This window comes from Numida meleagris, chromosome 1 (assembly GCF_002078875.1).
Source record: "Numida meleagris isolate 19003 breed g44 Domestic line chromosome 1, NumMel1.0, whole genome shotgun sequence".
In the NCBI taxonomy this organism is placed as follows: domain Eukaryota; kingdom Metazoa; phylum Chordata; class Aves; order Galliformes; family Numididae; genus Numida; species Numida meleagris.
The window spans coordinates 60,565,451-60,590,676 of NC_034409.1; the positions used below are offsets into that span (position 1 = coordinate 60,565,451).

The window sequence follows — 25,226 nt, forward strand, 5'->3', positions numbered from 1 at the left end:
CACGCTAGATCAAAATGTCAGATTAGGAATTTTCTGGAAAGGAAATATCCTCTTCCTGAAGTATTCATCACTGACATCCAGAGAACTGTTTTGTAAGTAGCTGGTACATGGGTTTCATTTTGAAGGAAAAGTTTTTGGAAAACATGCAAAGCTTCTGCTTGCAGATAAAGCAGCTGAATTTAGTTCCTCCACCATTGGTGACTGGTGACAGAAGGCCTGGATCCAAGCATGGACCACCCCTTTCCGTTCCATCGTAGACATCTGGGAGAATTCTCAGTGTAAATGAGAGTTATGAGCTTATAATCTCTTGTAATTGACAGAGAATCTTCAGGGGTATCCACGCAGGCTTCACTGGTCTTCATCTAATACCACGTATAAGCAGATTTCCATTAATTGATTATTGGACATTCAGGCTGATGGACTCTTCAGAATGCTCTCTGGTTTACTGTCCTGAAAATCCACAGTCTCTGCATGACCACAGCAGTGTGATAACTGCTCCTCTTTCCATCTTATCTCAGTATGAAGGACACAAACTGCAGATATGTGGTTTTTTCCACCCCCTTCTCCAACTAAGTGAAAAATGTGCATTTAAATTGAACTTGATGAGTAGTTTTTGGATTACAAGTAAATTGTGGAAGTATTAAAGAAATCTCAAAACAAATAGATTCTGAAAGAAAACAATACTTTTCAGCCTAAATTTAGAAGGGAGGTCAGATTATTGTCTCCCCATATTTCTTTTCAAATTCTGCCCAAGTCTCATTCCAAAACAAAAGCTTTCACTTAGAGGCTCACTTGATTTACCAGAAATGCTCACAACCAAAACATTATTTGCTTCTCAAAGCAGTGCAAAACATTCCTTTTTGTGTTGACTCCAAATGATAATTTGAAAAATATAACTCATTTCAGTTAATGTATCTAGAAAAAAATAAAAAAATATCAAGCATTCATCCTGATCCTGATTGAGAGAAGGCTCAGCTGTAAAACTTTGCTGTCTTCCCCTCCTTGCTCAAATCAAACTCTTCAGGTGTACCAGTGAGTTACTGACATTCCCTAAAGAGCTGCTTCAGGAGCTCTGAGGCTTGGGACTAGCTGAACTTTACCTATCCCTATGCTTATGATCAGTGCATGTCACTGTGTTTAGGGCTGATGAGTAGATGAGGAGGTGCTGGGCATCTTCTCAGGGGGAGCTCTTTGCCGTTCCTGGCAAACATCCATCCCTGCCTTGGGCTGCTCACTAAGTCTCTGCACTCCATGTTCTGGGGCTGGCTGCCTGCATGGTGTCCTCTGATTTTTATTTTTTAAACATTTTTTCCTTCCTCTCTTGATCTTTTCTGGCACTTCATCTGAGGCTGGGATAGCTTGCTATAGTTAGCCGTAGTATATACAATTTGCTGCATCTTTCCTCTGATAGACATTGATTTCTCTTCCCTTTCTCTGCTGTGTTTTACTGATGGAAGGGATTTGTTCCTCCTCTTCTGCTTTGTTGAAGTCTTTTGCTCTAATTTTTTTATTAGGTTTACTTACTGGGATCCCAGACAAAGACAGCAGCAAGAAGTGAGAGCCTTAGTTCCCTAATTGCACACACATAATTTCAAGCCACCAGGGTTCCTTCTGTAGCTTGGCAGACTACTTGGACCAAAGTTTGTGTTTATTGACATGAAATGCTTTATGGAGAGCATCAAAGCAATGCAGCAGGCCTCCACATCTTTTATGGTTTGTTTGTAAATGTTTACTAGGACACTTGCTTCCCAGGGACACCTCCATAATTTCCACTCGCAGTAATGGAGCCTCATGCATGACTGGAGAATAACCTCCTCCCTTTTCCCATTAAAGTCATTTTTTCTGTGATTAGGGAGCCTGTTTTAGCTACCTCCCAGCCCACACGCTCCTGTCAGCACACAGTGGGTCTGCATGAAGCCCCTTTACTGAGCCCATGAGCCTGGCTCTTGGGCTGTGCTGTGTTTTGGGGCAGCCTGTATTCATGAGCTGCCAGCTCTCTGCGGAGACACAGAGGCAGCAGTCGTTCTGCAGGAGTCCTGGCTGTCCTCTGTGTTTTCAGGCCATCTGCTCACGCTAGGTTGGCTAGCTGAAAGCACAGCTGCTTCCTGAAGCAGTGCTGCACTGGGGAGGCAGGCTGCTCCCGCTGCTCATGTCACAGCTCAGCTCCTCAGTGTTCACTGGGGACACAACAAATTGAGTGGCAGCAGGTTCCTTGGATACTGCCACTGGATCTCTGACAGCAGCAGAGGTCTGAGTGTATCCATGTATCTCTGTCCTTTTCTTCCTTTCTCTTCAGTTCTAGCTCCTCACAGAATCATGGAATCATTTGAGTTGGAAAGGACCCTTACAGGCCATCTGGTCCTGCTCCCCTACAGCGTACAGGGATACCCACAGGTAGATCAGGTTGCTCATCCAGCCTGACCTTGAGTGTCTCCAGGGAGGGGGCATCCACCACCTCTCTCAACAACCTGTGCCCGTGCCTCACCACCTGTATTGCAAAAAACTTCTTCCTTATATCCAATTTAAGTCTCCCTTCTTTTAGTCTGAAACCATTCCCCCTTGTTTTATCACCACAGACCCTATTAAAGAGTCTGTCCCCTTTTTTCTTATAGACCCCCATTAGATACTGTAAGGCCTCTCTCAGGTCTCTCTGGACCCTTCTTTTCACCAGGCTGAGCAGTTCTCCTCCTGTACTTTTTCCTCCTCGTGCCCACTTTCCCTTCTTGTTAGTACTCAGATGGAGCCTCTTACTCATCTACACATGTTCAGCCCTCTGCATCCAAGCAGGTTGTCTCCTCAAGGCTGGGTACAAGCATTGCCAGAGAGATGCTCGAATATCAGTTGCTTTGCAGGAGCAATTGCAAGGAGAGCGATGCTGCTCCTGCTGAACGGTGTTAAAATCATAGATCCATTACCACTAAGACCATCTAGTCCAGCTGCCAACCCATCCCCACCATGCTCCCTGACCATGTCCCGCAGTGCCACATCCACACGGTTCTTGAACACCTCCAGGGACAGTGACTCCCCCACCTCCCTGAGCAGCCTGCTCCAATGCATCATTAGTCTTTTGGGAGAATAAATGTTTCCTAACATCCAACTTGAACCTCCCCTGGTACAACTTAAGGCCATTACCTCTCATCCTATCTCTGTTACCTGAGAGAACAGGCTGATCCCCACCTTGCTACAGCCTCCTTTCAGGTAACTGTAGAGAGCAAGAAGGTCTCCTCTGAGCCTCCCGGGGCTGGTGAACCTGGGGAATTGATACAAATCTCTCTCTCCTCAGCAATGCAGATGGAGACTTTTTTTTTTTACACTGGTGGCTTGTCATGTGCCCAGAATCAGAGTGAGTTGTTGCTGAAAGCAACAGCAGGCACATCTCTGCAGTCCCTCTTGCTAAATGACAGGTCCGTGCTCCAAAGTACACAGCCACAGAAGTTTTCTCAACAAAATGGTTGCATGATTTGTCGATATGGGCAAAGCAATGATTTTCTCTCTAATTGCTCTTTCAGAAATGGTCTGTTTTACCTGAGACCTTCAGGGAAGAAAATAAATTCACCTTGACACAAACGCCTGGAATGGAAAACTTTCAGCCTGAATGAATAAAGCTTGTCAAAAGAACAAGCAGAAAAAAAATAGGGGTTTGTAGCTGTGGAGCTGCTAAAGCCTAGATATTGTTGTCAGTGCTGGTTCTAATGCAGTTACATGGAATACCTCTATACTGGCCCTTAGCTGGCCTAGGATGGGGGATATGGCACCTACTGGTGGATTTCAAGGCTTTGTGTGTGAGATGCAGAGAAATTAAGATGGCTGAAATCAATGAAAGTTTTAAATGGCAGGCGCAGTGCAGGTTTCCTGAGATCTGGTGGAAGGTGGCTGTGCTTTGGTGAGGTCTTATTTTTCATGTTAGCCCTGCTCCACCTTGTCTCCTTGTCGCGTCAGTGGAATGTCTGGTATGAGGGGAAGCCCTTTTTCATCTTGGTTACATCTTTGATCAGTTAAGGTTGTTTTGCTATTTTCCTTTTTTTTTTTCTTTCTTTATTTCCCTATACCATTACTGTGCCTTTCCCTCATCCTTTCCCTCTTTCTCCTAGTTTTCTCCCTCCACTTTCACCCAAAAAAGAAGGAGGTACATTAGCATAACAACAGGAAAAGGCTACAAGTGGGGTCACCTTCCCAGCTGCATTATGCCAATGCAGTTATGCCCTGCTCTGTTTTGCCTTGGAGATCAAATAAAGGCCAAGAACTCCAAACTTATAACTGAAAACTTAAGTGTGTATTCCATTATCAGTGCAAATGAGTTAAAACAGTTGTGACTTTCATAAAATCTCTCCATGGCATTTAAAGTCTGTAAAACTGCTTCTGTTTGTGTGTGTTTATGCATCTGGGTCTGCGTGGGTAGTAGTGGCTGGGGTTTAAGGCTCTCGAGGGAGATAAGGAGCAGGGATACTGCACATACACTGCAGGGAATGTTGAGACTTCTCATAAAAAGGGAAGCATAAGTGCTTTTCTTTCTTTTCACTTGCAAAAGTTGTAGCTGTGACTGATATTTTATTTCCGTGCATTGACAGGTATTTTAAGGAAGTGAAAAATCCAGACGTTTGAAATAGATTTTTTCCTTTTTTTGTGTGTTTTTTATTCCATAACAGATTTGCACTCCTGTTTTCTGACTGGACTATCGCATGCACTTACCTCTTGATGGTTCTCCTAAAGGAGAAATGTAGGCCAAGCTAAGCTGAAAAGCTCCTTCTGTAATATAAAATATGGCTGGCTGGGCAGATTGGAATGAAGTCATCTCTAAGTAGAAATGGTAAAGACAGAATCTGAATCATGTAAAAATTCAGCCATGTCACAAGAGGAGTCTAACTGACTAGATATGCATCTACCAATGATCTAAAGCTTCGTCATTCACTTAAAGCAGCCCCTTCTGAGTTGAAAAATGCCTTTATTAGAAGTGTCTTGCTCTTATCATCGGGAGCGAAGATTAAGCTAACAGCCTTGCTTTTATACTTATCCTTCTAACTTCTTCCCTATCATGAAGGTTCCCAAAGTGTTGTTTTGAAACTGTTTTTTACTATGAGTTGGATCTGCTTCCTGGGAAGAATGTAAGTGGGAGCAACAATTCTCACAGCTGAGAGACCTGCCCAAAACAAGCTCTTGGAATACCATAACTTATTCTGTGTGTCATTGTCTTGGTCTTTTAGATGTCCTCGACAGGGAGTATCCATCATACATCCAATCCTTTGCTTCTTTCCCTTGAGAAAGCTTTTAAAGAGAACACAAGAGTGTGTTCATGTTTTACACTGAAACTGTGTCAGCTACAGTGTGGGATAAATGTGTTGCTGATAGCGGTTTGCGATAGCTTCGTGTCATGGCAATTAACTGCAGCTGAGAAGCTGTCCCGCTCTTGTCTGTAAACTCTGGGTGCCTTCAACAGTAAAGGCAAATTAAAAAGCTGTCTGCTTCTTAGCAAAGTTTGTTTTGATTAACACGAGGTCCATCTGGTACCAGCAAAGTTTACATTCCTGTAAACTGCACGGTATTGAGTTTTACTAGGCCACCTACTCTGCTGTCTTCAATTATGAGCTCTCCGAGTGCTCTGATGATGTAATTGGTTTCAGGATGAGCTGTGCTTTTCAGGAAGCCGGAGCTGCCAGAGAGCTGTCTTGGCCTCTGTTCGAACTGCGAAAGAGGTTCCTGCGTTATGAAGCGCTTTTTGGATTTATTGTTTGTTGTGATTCTGGTTGCTTTAGGGAGTGTTCCTGAAAGGCTTTTAAAAGACAGCAAGTAGCCAATTACATGCTGTTCTGCTTTGTGGGAAAGCTGGCACAAAGCTGAGGTAGAACCTCTGTCCAGCATGCTTGTTTCACACCATTCAGCAAACCTGGTGGTGCCGATTTCCTGCTTGAACTTCAACTTTTCATCATGAAAATCTGCGAGACCCACATCTTTAAATGTTCACCTTGTTTTATGTTCTGGAGGTAATATTTTGCTGCACGGGGCTACCGTCTGTACAGTTTTCCTGCATATGTCCCACGCCTGCTCTCATGTGGGAATGCGTGTGTGTGTGTTTTGGCACCGGGAGCCATATTACAGTGGTTGGGTGGAGCAGGTGATAGGGAGTGGCTCTCATTAACAGTGGGATGTTTGGCAGCCTTGTGTGGTGTGCACATGCACAGAAATCTGACCTGTAAATGACTTTATGCAAGGCAGCTATTATAAACAGGTATAAAACAGTTAAACTTTTCTAATAGTGATTTCTTTGATTATCCTACTTAAAGACAAAATCAAGAGCTTTGGCTGATCCTAAGGCTGACTGAGCAAAGCTCACTGTGATTTGCAGCTTGCAAACACATCTAGATCTCACATGCCTAAGTTGCACATGCTCTGTGTCACTGATGTTTAGCGAACTTCCAGGTGTCATTTGCAGTTCATTTGATTTTAATGCACAAACGTGTATTGTTCTTGACTCACGCCAGACGTAAAATGTTTTCCTAGTTAACTTCCCAAACCATAAAGTAGGCTCCATAATCACTGAATCTTTAAGGTTGGAATAGACCTCTAAGATCACCCAGTCCAACTGCCAACCCATCTGCTCCATGCCCGCTAACCACGTCCCTCAGCGCCAAATCCACACGGTTCTTGAACACCTGCAGGGATGGTGACTCCACCACCTCCCTGGGCAGCCCATTCCAATGCATCATCACCACTCTTTCTGAGAAGAAATTTTTTCCTAGTATCCAACCTGAAGATTGGATAAGGTGCTCTGGAAAGCCACATGGTTCTTGTGAAACTTTTATTCATTGAGGGAACCCGTACATTTATGCCATTCGTGCAGGTTGATTTAATGGGCAGACAGCTTGGATACCAAACACTGATCAATGTTGTCTTTCCTGGTTTCCAGGTAGACTTCAGGATGGCAGCTTTCTGAAAATGAACATTTTGCTTCTTGTTTGAACTATCATGGAAAGAAACGCTTTGTAACCAAAGCAGTAAAAACATTTGGAGGATGGATAAAAAGGTTCCCGGCTCTCTGAGCACTCTTGCTTCACTCATTCGTCCTTCTCCTTTACTTTCATTCTTCTGCCTACTTTCTTGCAGTTTGTTGGTTCTTCAGTGCAGCGTGGTGATCTGCAATTAGTGTCATTGTAAAGGTTTCTTTTTCTTTTCTTTTTTCTTGGTGGTGTTACAGCTCCACAAACACAAATGGTGAGGGGACTGAGGATTTTCTGAAGTGCTTTCAAAAGGCCTGTTTTGCAGTGGCCAGAGTTAACACCGAGTTACCACTGGATCTCCCTGTAATTCTGTGGAGCACTTCAGACTTACTTGTAGATAAATTCATGCCTTCAAACTGTGTTTGGTAGCTTGTGTAGTGTTATACTTGCTGCAAGGAAGGTGTGAGTTGCAGGCATCTTTTTAGTTATTCACAGGCAGACAAAAAGGTCAGGCTGGATGGGGCTTTGACCAACCTGATCTAGCTGTGGGTGTCCCTGTTCACTGCAGGGGGATTGGACCACATGGCCTTTAAGAGTCCCTTCCAACTCTGTGATTCTGTGAAAATAAGAATGAAGAGTTGAGCATTTCTGCACTGTACTGCCAAGGACGAAAGAGTAATCTGGGAAATGTTATCTTGCATATCAGATCCCTGCCCAGCATGTGCAAAGTGGTAGGGTCTGCGTGATCCCTGCAGCTTGCCTGGATGTGGGTGGTGAGCACGTGGCCTAGAGGTGATGGCAGCCTCGCCAGTTTCAGATCACTGGTGTGAGGTGATACGGTTTCTTGAGGACAAAGTTGGCAAACTTCTCAACACCGATAAAAGTGCTCCTCTGTCTCTTAACTGAAGATTCAGAAAAAAGAAGCTGAACTGTTCTGGCTGCTCTTTTTCCAGAATAATTCCGCCTAAAGCAAATATTTGTAATGGAAAAATCTCTGCCCAAAGTGTTACAGCTAGTTAAAACTTCAAGCAAGTGAAAACAGGTTCTTCATAATGAAAACAGTCAGGGCGTGTGATTAATAGAGGCTCACCTCCCTCCACCTATAAAAAAATATAAACAAAATGCAACCTAACACTTCTATTCTTGCTGCAAGTCACAAGGGGGTTACACTTCATAAAGGGTTCCAATGGGGAACAAAAGACCAGGTTTGATCCAAATGCTATTAAAGTGACTAAGAGCCATTCCCTTTGTCGGTGGTGGGTTTTGGAGCTGGGCCATGGTGAACACTTGAAGGCCAACCTGACCTTTCACGGAGAGGGAAAGCTGGAGACTTAGTTTCATCTCACTTGTACTTACTGGAGCCTGATTAAAATCAGTAGGAGCTCAAAAAACTTCGCACTTTGCAGAGTTCAGCCCTTGAAGACTCATCTGACATTTAAGTCAGATTCTGTGCTTAAATGTCAACGTTCCTAAGTAAGTAGACACCAAAGATGCAAAGTCATTTGACTTTCTTTACAGTGTATGGTTTGGTTACTAGTTTTAGGTGTGACACTTGGGGAAAGTTTTCTGAAGAACGGTTATTTTCTAGAGGGCACCCATATGTCCTTCTGGATGTTAAATGCCGACTGTTTCTTGCTGGCTTTGCCACTATTGCTTTTGTCTGCAGTGCAGTTTTTTTCTTCATCTTTCTGCGGTGACCAGGATTGCAAGCTTCCTGCTATAGAAAATTTGAACAAAAAGCTAGATATTAAAGACTCCTGGCAGCATTAGGAAATGTTGCAATCTTGTTTTTTTATCCCCTGAGACTTGAAAGGTGGAAGCAATCAGATGATAAATTGTGCTGAGGAATTTGGGAAGGAAATAAGGTGCAGTTTATGTGCTGGGTGTTCGCGGGAAAAATGTATGATGCTGTCATGCTTGGAAAACTAACTTGTGTGCAGGTGTTGATTCATTCCATAATTTCTGTAAATCATTTAAATAGAGTATCCTGGTACTGATTTGTTATGCAGAAGAACCCAAAAATGTTTTAGCTCTGAATTTATTTTGTTTACTTCTTATTTATAACTTCTTAAAATTATCTGTCAGATTTCCAATAGTATTCTAGTTCCTCTCTGCTTAAAATATTCTTATCTCTTCTGTATTTCTTTCTCTTTCTCAGTGCTTTATTACAATGACAAAAACTCTATCAGGTTCTGTAGAAATGGAATTCTCATTGAATTAATGTCTTAGGGATGGCACCATTTGTTACAGTAAGAAGGCTCCCTGGAATTGGACAAGTGCTTCTACCCTACGGCAAAATAAATATGTAGCTTAGGCTCCAGATACAGTTTAATTTTATTCATTGAGAAACAGAAAGGTTTTCATGAGCACTCCTAGGACAATAAACCACCTGTGTGTTTGTCTCTGTGCAGGTAATTATCATAACACCTTGTCAGTAGTCTTGTCAGTAATGAAACAAGTGTGCAGAATACACTTAAAATACAAAAACTTATTCTAAGTTCAGTTCTACTGGACAGTTTTTCCCCATCTCTAGAGACTGAGTAGAGAGCTGGGAGCAAGTAGGTACTGCATCATAATCGTAGCCTGAAATTGAATTGCTGTGTTGATACATTCCTTTGGGAGACTGAACACAGCAGTCACAGTGTGACACACAGGTTTTTCTGAGGATTAAGGAGTTAACTGATGATTTAAAAACAAACATACAGAAAACAAGACAAAAAGCAAAAACCCCACAAATTTTGTGGGGGAAACTCTAATGTCTTATAGCATGTATTATTTCAAGTAATCTCTGTTTTACAAATATAATTCTAACCTGGAAAGGGCTTTGAAGAATAGAAGGGGTCTCATTGTTACAGCAGGGCGGTTGAGGGTCATTAAATTAATGCATAACTTTCTTCCAGTTTGAAAAATAAGTTACTTAAATAAGAAGTTATTTTAAAAAAAATTGTTTCCTTGTATTTCAGCTACCTGACTGCAAATAACAATGAGAATTTCTTGTACACTGCAAGACCTTTTTTGAAGAGAGCTGCTCTGGTAATAAGCTATGTAAGTACGAATGGACTTGAACATGCATTTCTGTGTACGTGACAAGAATGAGCATTGTGTGGTAGTATCCCAAAAGAGTCAGAAAGCTGAGATGGTGGATATTAAGCAAAGTTAGTGTTGGAAAATGGTCTAAAAAACTTCATCTGGGCACAAACTAAACTATTGTTGTGTTTTTCGTTCAGATTTTCTTTTAGTTTATGGTGGTTCCCATTACAACTGCATAGTCTTCTATAAGCCTTTCCTGCCCTAAATACAGGGGAAGTTGGTGGCGCTGGGCTGTGTGGAAAGTCATGACTTTTATGGCATGCTGTTAGTTTCAAAGCAGGGCTTGGTCAGTCGCCAGAACAGCTCAGCCTGCAAATACCTTGTTCTTGGTGTGTTCCAAGCAGCTCTTGATGTATTGTTGGGGAGAAACCCACCACCACCACGTGGGTCTGCTGGGTGTGCAACACCTTGTGCTTCTAGAGGAGCCAAATCCCCCTGCCTGTCCTGAAGTGACAAGTGGTTCCCAGAAAGGTGGTGAAATGCCAAACCACAGAAATCCTTCCGGAGATTAGGATTACACAGCATGAGAAACATAGACGGAGCTTGTCCTTAGACTGGTGCCAGCATGAGTGAATAATAATAGCTTTTAAGATACGAGCCCTGTATTTTCCTCTGTATTTAGTTAGAGGTCAATGGCTAACCTCCGCTGAGACTGAGCCACAACAGGGTGATGGATTTGTCCTTCGAAATTCTGCCTTTGTTGTGGGTAGCTGTGGTAAGCTGGTTCCTCTGAGTAATGCGCATGTGAGCAGGGGTGGAGAGGACCAGGCAATGTGCTGAAAGCTGGCACATTTGATCTATGCATATTCATAGCCCTCTAGCTGATGCCCAGAAGATTAGTGCTCTTCCCTTACTCTGCAAGTTTTTGTGCTGCTGGGCTCTGCACTGCAGCAGCCTGCGGTGTGAATGAAGGTGGTGGCTACTGGGCTGGAAGTGGGGGGCAATAGGGCTGGGGATTGCGTTGGCCTGGGAAGCCAGAGTGGGCTCGACTGTCCTAGGCAGAAACATCTTGCACCTCAGTCATGCAGGCCCTGGGCAACTCTTCCCCTGTCTAGCAGCCTTGGATGCTCAGGAAAGTGAACGCAACTCAGAGTTGAATTTTGCCACCTGCACAGGGTAACAAAATAGAATTTTGCCTAAACAGCTGAGCTGACTGACTTCTGAGCACAGCATAGAGCCAAGAGAACTATCAAAACAAATATTTGGCAGAGGCCTTAGTTGTTCTTAGCAGCACATTACTAACATAGATGTTCTTCTTTGAAGGTGATTCTCATTTTGTATTTCCGTCTCTGGATAATGGGAGGATCCATGCCAATGTTTTCAGAACAGGACAATCCAGCTTCATTCTCACCCTATTTGCTGACGAGGTACAACACCATTAATCAAACAAAAGTTTGCAAAACTGGTCATGACATTATTTTTTCTTTACGCTAAAATATTTTACAGATGGTAAATGAGCAGACTTGTTTTGTTGTCTTAATTACTTCTCCTTATTGCTCTGTCTAAAATAGAAAACAATCAGAACCCCAAAACACGCTCTAGTTCCTGTCAAATTAAGCTACATCCTTTCTTACTGAAATCTCTGGGCTTATTTTTATGCGAAGTCCAAAGCGTGTCATTTAAGTGTTGGAGCGTGGAACTGGGAAGCCCAGTGACTGAGGCCTCAGCATTAAAACTGGCTGCTTCCTAGGTATGGGATGCAAGCATTCAGTTTTGGCATCAGCTGAAGTTTGTATGGAGGGGGATGACCGTGCCTGTTGGTGAAATATGGGTGGCTGATCAGGACTGTGAAGGTGGAAGTCAGGATCCCACTAGCATAGAGTACTGACCTACTAGTGCACACTTCTAGCTTGAGCATAGGATGGGCTGCTGTGGGTATTAAAAATTTGTGTTAACAGACTTCTGTTATTTTATAACCACCTTTCTGTTTTTCAAAAGATGCATAAATACTTAAACATGGCAAAAATGGCCTTTTCATTGCTTGGGACCTGGCATATGGTTAAGTTAAGATGCAGCATTCCTCTGGCTCTGCTGGACCTGACCATCAGGGCAGTGGCAGCTGCAGTGTAGCTTTTCCTTCCAGACCTAGCCAGACCAGTGCTCTAAGAACTAAGAAGGTGCTAGGAAGTTGACTTCCTCTTAAGACAGGGCCACGTGCATAACTGATTGTTCTGGTTTGCTACTAAACTGGGGAAAGATGCTTTGGAGGCTTCTGGGGGAAATTCCTGATATCTTAAATGAAATGGGAGTTGTCCTCCCGTGTCATTTTCTGACCCCAATGACTCTTAATTCCAGCAGCAGAGTTTCAGCTGAGACACAAGTTAAGATCAAGAAATTCTTATTCAACATCTGCTGCAGAGTCAGGCTGGATCTCATTTGGGAGACCTTTATGATAATGTGACAACAGCTCCTATTACCATCAAGGCTAAAAGTGCTTCCAGGAAGCACGCTGTCTGATTTGGGAAGCTCTGATCTGTTCGCAGCATTTCTGGCAGGGTCATTAATACCAGACTGTGCAGCACAGCACGAAGGATTTGCCACTGTCCCTTTTTGATATGTTTCTGCTGAGGTGGGGGTCATCACATCCCAAGTGATCCTGGGCTGATTCCAATTACTTATTTTGTGCTGCAAATGTCTTTTATGTGTTTGTCTCTCTTCATCTTATAATGACAGGGGAAGGTTTTTAAATCCCAAAGCTAAGCTTCTTGGGGGTATAAAACAGTGCCTATTTTTGCCACCTGTGCTGTGGATTTTTTTTGACAGCCTCTTGAAGGACAAGGAGAGAGCTGCTGGCTGAGCTCCTCCCTGGCCTCACCTGCTGTCCAGCAACACCTGTCTGCTCCACACATCATGAAAACTCACGACAGAAGCCCTTCCAAGGCAAAACTATTACTGTTTCTCTGAAGGGGTTCTAAAACCTTGCAGTTAGCCTGGATCTTCCACATCTGCTGAGGTTGATCCTAACTCTAATTTTAGCTAATTTACCCAGAGGCCTATGTTTTCCATGCAAAAAACACATTCCTTCAGCAAGCCCAGCTGGCAGCTGTTCTGTGGCTTTCTAATTTTCTCTGCTGAAATAGCAGCAGCCCCTAAAGTCTGGATGGTACTTTAGGGTATGTTTCTGGACAGCAAGGGTGGCAAATTTTTGCAAAGTGGGTGGAAACATGGGGCTTGCAAGAGCAGTCAGGGTGAGTACTCAGGATACAGGTAGGTGCTGGTATGTGTGGTCACCTGCCCAGCTGGTGGATGACCATCCTATGTCACATAGGAGAGTTTTTCATTATGGTCCAGCCTTGGAGAAGCTGCTGAGCAATTCGCGCTCCTGTTGTGGACACCTGAAGCAGCAGGCTATGAGAAGTTGGTGTGAAAAGCTTTAGAGAGGTTTTGAAGGCAGTAATTAGCTCATAGCACTGAATGTAAATCCGTTGATGTAAAAGAAGTGCTTTTGGTGTCAAGACCTGCAGTGCCTATAGGGCTGGGTGGAGTATAGTAGTGGGGTTATAGCATGAGAGCAAGTGCCTTCAAGTCCACCCACCAATACAGACTGAAAGCATTACTTAATTTCCAAAAGGGACAAACCCCCTGAAACTAAAAGCAAGGCCAGTGTTGGGTGGTGGTCTTGGGATGCCTACTAATGCCTGAAGTACTGATGAAGCAAAAGATAGTGCTCAGGCAGCAGGGCTTGTAACTCTGTGAAAATCACACAGGGCACGAATGGGAGTTTCTGTTTGGAAGCAAAAGTCTTTGTTTGCTCTGAGCTTGAAATGTGGTTACTGTGCATGCCTCACCAGGGTAAATCTTACGGCATTCAGCAGGGTTGAAAGTTATTTTAAGACTTTGCCAAATCTGTGGAGCTAGGAGGAAGGCTGGTATCAAGAAAAAAGGGCAAAAAAATAAACAATAGTTTAGAAATATATGACAGTCATTGTGAAATGCATGAAATTAGATCTGGAGGTGGGGTCTTGCCTGACATAAGATGAACCCAAAGGAGTATTGTCAACTCTTGCAAGGTTTCTGTGTCAGCTGTTGGGCTGTGAAGGTGGGTTTGTCCCAAGGCTGCCAAGGGTTATTGGAAGGTGGCAAAGATTAGGGGTGGGCATAAGCTATGGTTAGGTTTGAAAAAGCATTGGTTAATGAGGTCAGATTTTGCCAGCCCTTGCAACGCTTGTAATGTAAATTACATGACTGAGGGTGTGAGGAAGGGCAAACATATCCTGGGCTGCATCCAAAGAAGGGCCAGCAGAGTGAGTGAGGTGATCCTGCCCTTCTACTCTGTGCTGGTGAGACCTCATCTGGAGTACTGAGTCCAGATGTGGAGTCCTCAGTACAGGAGAGAGATGAACCTGTTGGAGAGCATCCAGAGGGGGGCCACGGAAATGATCCCAGGGATGGAACTCCTCCCTTACAAGGACAGGCTGAGAGAGCTGGGGCTGTTCAGCCTGGAGAAGAGAAGGCTCTGGGCAGACCTGAGAGCAGCCTTTCAGTATCTAAAGGGGGGCTGTAGGAAACAAGGGGACAAACTCTTTAGCAGAGTCTGTTGTAATAGGACAAGAGGAGATGGTGTCAAGCTAAAAGAGGGGAGATTTGGACTGGGTATAAGGAGTAAGTTTTTACAGTAAGGGTGTTGAGGCACTGGCACAGGTTGCCCAGAGAGGTGGTGGATGCCCCATCTCTGGAGACACTCAAGGTCAGGCTGGATGGGGCTCTGAGCAACCTGATCTACCTGTGGGTGTCCCTGTTCATTGCAGGGGGGCTGGACTAGGTGGCCTTTAAGGTCCCTTCCAACTAAAAAAAATTTATGATTCTGTGATTGTATAGAGTAGGGGAGCATAAAGAAAATATGGTATATGAAACAGAGAGGAGAGGAGAACAGGTTCAAAACAAACCAAGGAGGTGGTTTGCAGCATGTAATTGAGTTGGGGAGGTCTTTCTACAGAATGTGGTATGTGTGCTGAATGCTTATGTGGGCTGAGAGAGAGATTCACCAAGTCTTAAGGAAAAACAAAAGTACACCCAAGTACAAAACAGATAACCAGCCTATTAAATATGCAGAAACCTCATCTAACCTGGGGACATCTTGGTAGCTAGAAATTGGAAAAAAGTATATCCCTGTGCTTTTTTTATATGTTTTGCTGGGCATTAATTTTTGGTCACTGCTGGTGAGAGGATCCTGTTTTGGGCAGACCTTTGTTGCGGTCCAAATTGGCCCTAGAAAATGACTATATATTCTAGGTAACCTATCTCCAATCTTGAACAATGTAGGCAGAGAATTGATTTAACTATCGAAAGGAGAAACATCGTGAGATAGTGACAGTTTTTCAATCTTAAAAAAAAATCTGTTCAGTATGTTCACTAGATTACCATCATTACAATTACATATCAATGGGGATTCAGATAAGTGCTTTGAAAGTCAGAATATGAATGCTTCCATCACTGTAAGGTACTGGATTTTCTAATACTGACAAACTCTGAGATAAATGAAAGCTGCATTCTCTGTCCTCCAGTATGTTGCTTGGCAAAGGTGATACGAAAAGAAGAAATTTGTCCATCACTCTCTCTCTCAGCTGAAGCAGAAATGAAGGTGTTGGGAATCCTGCTACTCCTAAGTGCTGCCATTAGAGCCTGTCCACACAATCTGTTGTTTGCTGCAGAAGGGAAGTAGCTTCTCAAGTGACCTAATCTAAAGAGCGCAGACTTTCAGTCACTGTGACTTGCCATCCCAGAATCTGCTGTGGGAAAGCTGTTGAATACAGAAAGCAATCCCATACATCTCTTCCGCCATTCTTGCTTGAATTAGATGAAAGTTGAGGAAGAATGCAATTAGAAAGGCTTGGAGAGCTACCCAGCTTTGTGCAAACAGTGTTCTGAAGTGCAGCTAGAGTGTTAGCAGGGCGTTGAGTGGTGAGCTGTCATGCTTCAGACATTTAGCACATTTCTTTATTCTGCCATTCTTGAGGGGGGAAGAAGTAGGAGGCCTCTAAATAAACAGATTGTATTACCAACACCATGGTAAGACAAGGAAAAAAGTCCACTGTACAGCGTGTCTTAAGGTGTGTGAAATACTAAATCCTGCCAGTAATTTCAGACTAAGAAAATGTGTTTCTTTCAAACTGTATCTCTGGGAGTCAAGTTATATTAACATCTTCTGGCATTTGCCTTGTGATGTTCCTTGGCTGCTCACTGTGGTCATAAAGTAGCCTCGTTTGTGTTGCTGCATTAAATAGTTAATGCATTTCTGCCTTGAGATGGCATTGCCCTGTGGTTGAACTGTTCTCTCTGTAGGCTGGCTTTATGCATTTCTTTGGTATGTCAAACAGATACATGAGAACTCAGTCCCATAGAAAGCTGAAGAAATACATAAAAACTGGGGCATATGCCTTGTCATATAGGCCCGTGACTGTTTTTTGAGCAAGGTGTGTAATCATCCCAGCTGTAACATCCACAGGAACGAACTACAGAGAGGCATACTGCAAACCTGTGCTGGGGATGTAGGTCCCAGTGCCAGCCACTCTGCCGAGGCAATAAAGTGTAGCAAATCCTCTGGTATGCGATTTGCACTAACCTCAGGCTAGGAGCTGGCATTAAAATGGACCCCTGCCATGTATCAGCCTTTAATTAGCCAGGTTTTCACATGCTTCCTGAGTGGAAAAGCTCTGCCTGTTTTGTCAGGGCTTTCTTCTGTGTGCCCAAAGGTACTTAACATCTTCAGCATAATACATGCAATTTTGATGGGCGCCCAGAATTCAGGGCCCACATCTAAACAAAAAAGAGAATCATAGAATTGAGCCACAGAATTGTTTGAGTTCCAAAGGATTCTTAAAGGCCATTTAGTCCAACTCCCCTGCATTGGACAGGGACATCTACAGCTAGATGTTGACATCTATCTAGAAGATGATGTTACAAAGTGAAGGCCAACTTACCATAGCAGTACATTCCCAGAGGAACCTGCTTTCCCAGAGTTGTGTGAAAGATTTCATCATCTCTCTTAGTTTTCTTGGTTTAATGAACAAACCCAGGCGTAGATAGTGCTGCTCTGGAAGTCGGCTGGAGAGGCATCTTAGTGGGCCATGGCACTTCCTGATGCGCCGGTTGCACCACAATCCCCTCCCTGCTGGAAGCTAGTGTTTGGAGAGAGGGGAGTGCAGCTGAAGGAGAGGCCATCAACTCCTGTAGGCGAAACATGTTTTGTTCTTGGAGAGGAAAAATTGAGTGAGATCATGAGATCTGTCCCCTTTTTTCCAGTACTCCGACTCTGACAGCAGGCTCAGGTTCTATGAGATATGTGCAGGCTCTTTGAAAGTCTTTCCTGTTGAAGAATTTAACGGTTTTTCAGATTCAGCCAAAGAGTTGAAACAACTGAGATACAGCTGTTCACTGAATCAGAGCTCTTCAGGCAGTGAAGCTTTCAGGAACAATACAATCTGCCTTTCCCCATGTGCCCCTGCTGCATACCTCCCCACTTTCCCGAGAAGTTACCTTGTTCTTCATCAGGCTGCAGCAGTCTGTCAGTACTTTTCTGCTCCCATCCTCTCCTGACTGGCAGCTCTTTTCCCCTAGATGTGAGAGTTTTGATGAAGGGGAATGCATGGGCAGTTTTCCCAGTTAGCAGTATTTTCTGTCTAGCTCATGCTTGGATTTGGATGTCAAATTGGAATTAGCCTGTCTGTTGTTTGTGTAGTCTTACTGCACTGTCACAGGATGTGCTGGATAGACACAGTGTGATATTTTTCTTCTAAGGCTACGAAAAGAAAATGTTTAGGCTGACAATGTACAGATCAGGAAAATAAACTCATGTGGGAAAGTGTGATTGAACTGGCAGCTCCCTAGGGGAGGTGCAAATACATACAATTTTAAGACGATACTCTTAAATGATACCACCTGGTTATAATTGCTGCCATGTGTCCTAGGAGGACATTAATGTGAAGTGGCTCATCAAGTACATTTGGCTTTAGGGCTTTGTATAGAATGAAGAGAGCCTGGAGCTAAAGTCAGTTCAGCTGTTAATGCAAGTGAGAAGCTCTTTTCCCTAATAAAGACATTCTTCTCACCCTTACTTGAGCCGAAACCTCCCTGAGCACCTGGCAATGCACAGGCCTTCTTTAGAAGAATACCACTAACATGAGGGATTTCTGAAAGGACAGCCATCTCCTTCCAGCTTCTGTTTGAGATCCTCCCTTCTTCATACAACTCCTCATTTTCCCAAATACCAGTTTAGTGCACTTCTTCACTTGTTCTCTAGATAGGTCCCTCTTGTTCCCCACCAGGAGAATATTTTTTTGCCTTTGCCTTGCTAAAAGTACCAGTGCAATAAAAACTTCAATTCGTGGGTGTATACCCTGCTGGGCCTTTGGGAATAAGGTGGGCCCCTTTATTCATCAGGAACATGACGTGTTGTCCCAGAATTGGTGAGGCACTAGGTTGCACCACCGTATGCACCTACAGCAAACAGTGTCACCAGCCTCTGCTTTTTCATGCAGCCTTGCCAGTGAATGGTCTGCATCTTGTGATCACTCATGTAGCACAGATCTGCAAAGAAATCTATAGATCAGTCCCTGGGAACTGAGGAAAAAAAGCTTAAAATGCTCCAAAATCAAATAGCAAATGAAGCTCCTCATAAATTTCTGTAAGTCTCTCTTCTTTTGTGTATGTGTGTTTAATTAGTCTCACAGTTTGACAGAGCTGAAACTAGAGCTTTTCCAGGCTCATTAGTCCCTGTTTCAGGGTAACAGACAATACCTCAAGTATTTTTATGTTGTATTGTTTATGGCTTTAAGTAGCATTCTTTATTTTCATTTTTGCAGCAAAAGCAATCAGTTGAGGTGGTTGTTTTCTGCTACAGGTTCTAGATACGAGTCATCCTGTATTTATCTTAAATAAAATATGCAACAGTACATTTAAACTGAAAAAATTTAAACTAAACAAACTGGATTGCCATGACAACACCTGCTACCTACAGGAGAAGTTGTGGTTTTTTGTATATGCCAGAGATTATGAGAAGGGAAAAGATACACTGGATGCCTGCTGAAACTTGGATTTTCGTGTTCAATTTGCAAAAAAAAATTGACTCTGCTGTAATGCAAATGCTGCTAACCAGCCCGGGGGAAAACTGGTTGCTAATTAAGAGGCAGATTCTTCCAATCACATCATTGGTAATACTCTGTCTTGTCTGGGATTAGCCGATAGATACGTAGATGTTATAGCAGGGATTTTTCTCCCCTGGAATTCTAGGAGACATGAATAGCAATACAGACAAGATCATTAATTTAAAAGGTAATTCACTTAGTCAACTAATTAAAAGAAAATACTTTTGTTGCCATTCGCAGGTAGGCCGCTGAAATGTAATTAGCTTCTGAAATCATCCCATGAATCTTCCAAGTTTTCAAAATTTGCAAATTATCTCCTTGCAGTTTCAGCTTTGTAGAGAATGTTCTTCAAACATTTCTCTTGCATTTAGATTTTTCCCTAGTTAGCCTTGTGAGGGGAGAGACAAGTGGATGCAGAGAAATATCATGTGCTTTAGAGATCCATAAGTAAAAGCAGCACAGAATTGTCAGCATCTATTATTAGCATCCTGTTATTTTTCTATTTCTAGCACCTAGAATAGCGATCGTTTCTACAGCTTTATTTTATACAGCCATCAATCATGTTCAAGGATGGGTTACCAAAGCTGAAAGCATATCCAGACTTTTATACTCTAGGCTTTCTTGCAGCTTAAGAAGACATGCTAAAGTCGCTCAGCAGCCTCTTGGTACTTGCTTTCCGTGTCTGCTTTTGGCACATACAAGTTCAGACAGAGCGATCAGGCTTGGCAATCAAGAGAGCTGGCCAAGGGTTCTCCAGTAGGATGTCTGGAGATGTGAACCAGTTGGCTGTACATAGGCAGTAATGACTGTCACAGGCTTTAAAATAGTTCACTGATGTTGGCAGAGCGTATTTAATGTGCTAATTATTGCCGTAATGGAACAGGGCAGTTGTCCATCTCCTTTGGGAGCTGAGTCTGGCTGTGAGCTGCGAGCTGTGCACATGGCTTCTGAGGATGATGGAAATCCTGCAAGCATGGGGAAAGAGATTTGGTTACAAACCTACCCTGGTCAGTGCCTGTCCTGGAGATTTTCTTCTCATCTCCCATGGCACTTTGACCTAACCTTCCATTAGAAATGCTTTAACACTCACTAATCTGTCTACCCTGAATTCCTTTTAAAATCTGCTAAACTGACTTGATTTGTTGTGGCAGCAAACTGTTTATTTCTTCTGTGCTGCATAACAATTTATCAGCTCCTGTCTGAAGTGAAGATGCAGAAAAATGGCTAGTCTGCCTTTATGTGAAATGCTGTAGTTTGCAAGGGTCCAAAATACCTTCTTAATTCTTTCTGCTAGGAATCACAGAATGGCTGAGGTGGGAAGGGACCTCTGGAGGTCATATGGTCCAAGACTCCTCCTTAATCAGGGAGGAGCAGGTTGCCCAGGCTCATTCATGTTCAGGCAACCTCTAGAGATCTCCAGGGAGGAGACTCCACAACTTCTTTGGGCAACCTGTGCCAGTGCTCCATCACCCACAAAGCACAGATGTGCTGCCTTCTGTTTGGGAGGAACCTCCAGTGCTCCAGTTTGTGCTGAAAGCCTCTTGTCCTAGCGCTGGGCACTACTGAAAACAGCCTCGCTCTGTCTTCTTTGCATCCTCCCTTCAGGTATTTATGGATGTTGATGAGCTCCCCCTGGTCCTCCTGTTCTCCAGGCTGTATAGTCCCAGCTCTCTCAGCCTCCCCTCACAGGAGAGGTGCTCCAGGACCTTTGTAATCCTCATGGCCCTCCACTGGACTCTTTCCAGTATGTCCATATCTCACACTGGAAGGCCCAGAACTGGGCTCAGTAGTCCAGGTGTGGCCTCACAAGAGTTGAGTAGAGAGGAAGGAGCACCTCTTGACCTGCTGGTGGTACTTTGCCTAATGTGAACAAGAATACCATTAGCCTTCTGAGCAGCAGGAGCACATTGCTAATTCTTGCTCGACTTGGTGTTGAACCCTCATATCCTCTCTGCAGAGCTGCTTTCCATCTGGGTGGCACCCAGCATGTCCTAGTGCCTGGGGCTTTTCCTCCCCAGGTGCAGGACTCAGCACTTCTTGCTGAACTTCATGAGCTTTTTGTCATCCCACCTCTCCAGACTGTCAGGGTCCCTCTGGATGGCTGTGTGGCTTTCGGTGAGTCTGCCACTCACTACAGTTTTGTGTCATCAACAGATTTACTAAGAGTGCACTCTACCCCACTGTCCTGACAGTTCCTGAAGAAGTTAAACAGGCCTGAGGCCAGTGCTGACCTCTGAGGGACTCTGCTTGTTACTGGCTCCCAAGAAGACTTTGCGCCACTGAGCACGACCCTCTTGATCTGGCCATTCAGCCAGCATTCAGTCCACCTCGCTGTCTAGAAACATGGTCTGAGAAATCAGGAGAAGATTTCTGGTGCGTCTTGTGACTTGTTAAACAACTTCCATGGCCATCATTATGTTTATTGAAAATGCTAACATGCAGAGCATAAAAGGACATGTCCTCCAAAAACTTGTCTCTCCACAGACAACAAATAGAAACCTAACTCAGTGTTTCTTAAAAGTCCTAAAATGCACACTTGTAAAAGTATTATATGCTGCGGCATTATTCAGATTGATGTAAATGGATATACATTGGATCTTAGTTTGACTTTTAAGTAGCTCTAAATAGATGCTGGCAGCCTTTTCTAGACTGTCATTTTATTAAGGCTGATGCAGAATCCTGTTGCATTTTCCAGCCAAGCAGAAGTTTGGGCACACCACATATAACTTCCCCAAGAGCACCCTGGTGTGGTTAAGCTACACCAGGTTTTGAGCTGTGGGTTTCTGAGTAATGCAGACCAGAAAGAATCGGCTTGGGGACTTAAAAATAAATAAATAAATAAATAAGACATATTTGTTTCTGTAGAACTAGTGAACAATCAAAATTTAAAGAAGAGTTTGAGTAGAATTACATTGCTTTTTTGAGGGATGCTTTCTTAAATAGAAACTGTCCTTTTAATCGCAGGTTCAGTTAAGAGAAAAAATGAATTTTGTCTCGTTTTTTTCCTTGTTTACTACCTCGGGGAGAAAAATGAAGGAATGGAAGAGAAATGTGCTGAGCGGTCGAAAACCTTAAAAATGTAGGAATATGTCATTTTCCATCAGAATTATGAACTTAGAAAGATCTAGGGGGAAATGAGCATGAGCATTTTCCACTTCTTACAATTGAACTTTATTCCAGCTATTGAAGCCTCCTTGCTTTTGGGTTGCTGTGCCGCTGGAGATGTTCATTTCTTTGATGAGAAGGGAAACCAGTATCCTGACTGTTGGTTACTTCAAAATGCTTCTGCAAAAATGTAGGCCTGTTTCATCCCCATGCCACGGCCCAGCACGCACCTGAGAAATTCCATCGCACTTCCCTGGGTCGCATTCTGCTTCAGTATCTTATCCCTTCTGCAGCAAATACAGTATAATGCTGCTGGAAAGGCTGCATTTTGACCCCAAAGAGGCAGCCTTGTAAGTGGCAAATGAAGCAATTCTGTTTGTATGGCTCTGCATCTCTTGGGGATCCTTTGTTATCATTCTAATAAACCTGCTAAAGTACCATGGCAACTGGGTGTGATAACAACAGCCAAAGCAGGCTCAGATGGAAGAAATCCTATACAGGATCTATTTATTTATTTGTTTGTTCATTTATTTATTTTCAGTATTTCCCTTTTTATGTGCTGTGTTCAATATGAACTTTTCCATTTGCGTATTAAGGAAGGCTCTTGCAGTTCTGCTTGCTAGACTTTGTGATTATTGGAATAAGCCCCAACCTTTTGCATACACACATAGTTGAACTTCTGTAAATGTGGTTTGAGGGGGAGCCTTCTGGGGGCAAGTAGGGGCCAAGAAGAAGGCTGGAGAGAGGGGATGCTTTATCTATTGTATTTTTCTTTAACCCAATTGCATGCATGCTGTTCTTGTTCAGGCCTCTGAAAGTCCTGTGTACTTGCCATAGGGTAGTGTTGTTCCCTATTTCCATTCTCCATTAATTTCCTCTGTATTGAGAATATCAATTAATAAAGATAACAACAACTTGAAAGGCTCCCTACTTTCTCTCTCACTTTTGTGGCTGTCTCTTGCCCTAATAAGCTCAGATGGGATTGGCTGAGTATCCCATGTTATTCACCTTAATCATCTGTTGAAGTTCCTCCCACCTATGTTAGTATGTCTTTATTAACAGAGAGGTATGGTGTTACCTGTGCGTGCATAGCTATTCTATTTTCCTCCTTCAAGTAAGTAGTAAATACCAGAGTCTCAATCAGCATGAACTCAGCTCTGTTTGTGGTATAAGGAAAATGTTTCATAGTGTTGGCGGTCATCCCGTGCATTATGTTACCTGTTTTCTTTTGCAGGTTTCTGACTTACTCATACCTTCTGGCCTTCAATGCGTGGCTTCTGCTGGCACCCATTACCCTGTGCTATGACTGGCAAGTCGGCAGTATCCCTCTGGTCGAGTCTGTCTGGGATGTGAGGAACTTGGCCACTGTCTTCCTGGTGCTGGTGCTGGTGTTACTCGGCCTTCACTGCCTAGCTGCGTTCAAGGTAGCACTGAAAGAGATGTAATACAGCATTTTGTTTAAAATCTTTCATTTCCTAAGCTTCAGCTGAAATAGTAAGCACCAGTTTTCCTCCCAAAGGAATTGGATTGAAATGAAAAAACACACCACTACATAACTAAAGCAAGCAAGCTTAACAGATGAAAACATCTGTCTAGTTGAATGTCTGAGTCTCTAATTGGTTTGATTTGAGGGCAAAACTTAGACCAGAGTCCTGCATTCAGTGACTGATCCAAACCCCACTGAAGTTTCAGCATGCCCCATAGTCAGTAGCCTCTTTGCCACTTACTTCAAACAGGACTGGGGACTGTCATCTGCAGAGCCATTTGAAAATGAAATCAATTATTGTACCAGTAGCTTAGCTGTGCTTTTAAAACCCAAATGTTGGTTACATCTTGATGAGAAGATTCCCCATCAGTGAAGTAACAGAATACAGGAAGTTTGAAATGATCTGGAAAATGTTATTTAGCATAAATGATCTAGTTGGTAAACCAAGCCTTGCATTCCAGCATTTCAGATCCGCTGTGAATTTTGTTACCGAAATGAAAGTGAGGGTATAGCAGGCTCGAGAGGGGCTGGAGATCAGATATGGACTGGCATGGAAGGGTGTCTTTGTAGGGTATAGGGAGTTACTAACTATTCCTTGTGCAGTCGTGCTATGGAAGTTTCTTTAGGAAAAAAATAGCAGAGGTGTGACAGGTTTTTAGTGTCTTTATTATGCTAAGATGAGCAGGTCATACATATGCTTCAGTCTATTCCAACAGTCTTCTCTGTGCTCCTGGTAAGAGACAGAAAATGAACCAAATGGTTTGAGACTGCAGTGTCATTAATTTAGATAATACATTGACAGGTGCTGTATGGGAAATATGGGAAAATACTCTGTTAGGTATTCACTTTTTCTACCTGCAGGTTGTACATCATCTTGTATTCCTCCTTCTTTCATTACTCACTGCTAGAGATACCCAGAAGTGTTTGTATTAGACCTAATCCTGTTCCCAGGGAAGTTAATGATAAAATTCTCATTACCCTAGTACTGAACACTTCTGAAAAATCTTATCCCACATTCTTTGAAGTTTTGGATGCTTTTTATTTCTTCACCTGTTGTTGGAATTGGTACTGTGTGCAAGATTAATGTCGCTGGTTTGCTGGGAAAAAATATTTCAGAATCATCCAGAGACATTTATGTGGGTAAAATGGTAATCCAGCAGAATTCCTTTGGGTAGCTAAATTGTGTGTCTTCTGTCAAAATCGAAAATGAAGTATTTCAAAACACTTTGTGCATTAGATGTCTAGATTTTATCACATTTTTACTCTTTTTTTAAAGGCAAAACAATTCAGTATGGATTTATGAATGCCAGTATTTAATTTGAAACTAAAACTTCTATATATTTTTTCTTGTGAGGATGATTTTACTGTTTTAACCACTGTTCACATTCCTTTAAGCAAAGTGAATTTCACTCTCCAGGCATTTACTTATTGAACACCTTGAAATTCATGATGTAGATATTATTGTGTTTGTTCTTGAAAACCCCAGACATAGAATGAACTGGATCTGAAGTGATCTACTTTTGTATCTAA

General features: G+C 43.0%; 1 protein-coding gene across 1 annotated transcript in view; it reads left to right on the plus strand.

Moving 5' to 3' along the window:
• Positions 1-25,226, plus strand: part of TMTC1 (transmembrane and tetratricopeptide repeat containing 1) — a gene marked incomplete at its 5' end in the record, with an annotated part of 152,534 nt that overhangs the window by 49,421 nt on the left and 77,887 nt on the right. The window contains 3 exons of the mRNA XM_021395874.1: positions 9,896-9,977; positions 11,286-11,389; positions 23,445-23,634. Of these exons, the coding sequence (XP_021251549.1) occupies positions 9,896-9,977; positions 11,286-11,389; positions 23,445-23,634 (376 nt within the window). The remainder of the gene's footprint in view (positions 1-9,895; positions 9,978-11,285; positions 11,390-23,444; positions 23,635-25,226) is intronic.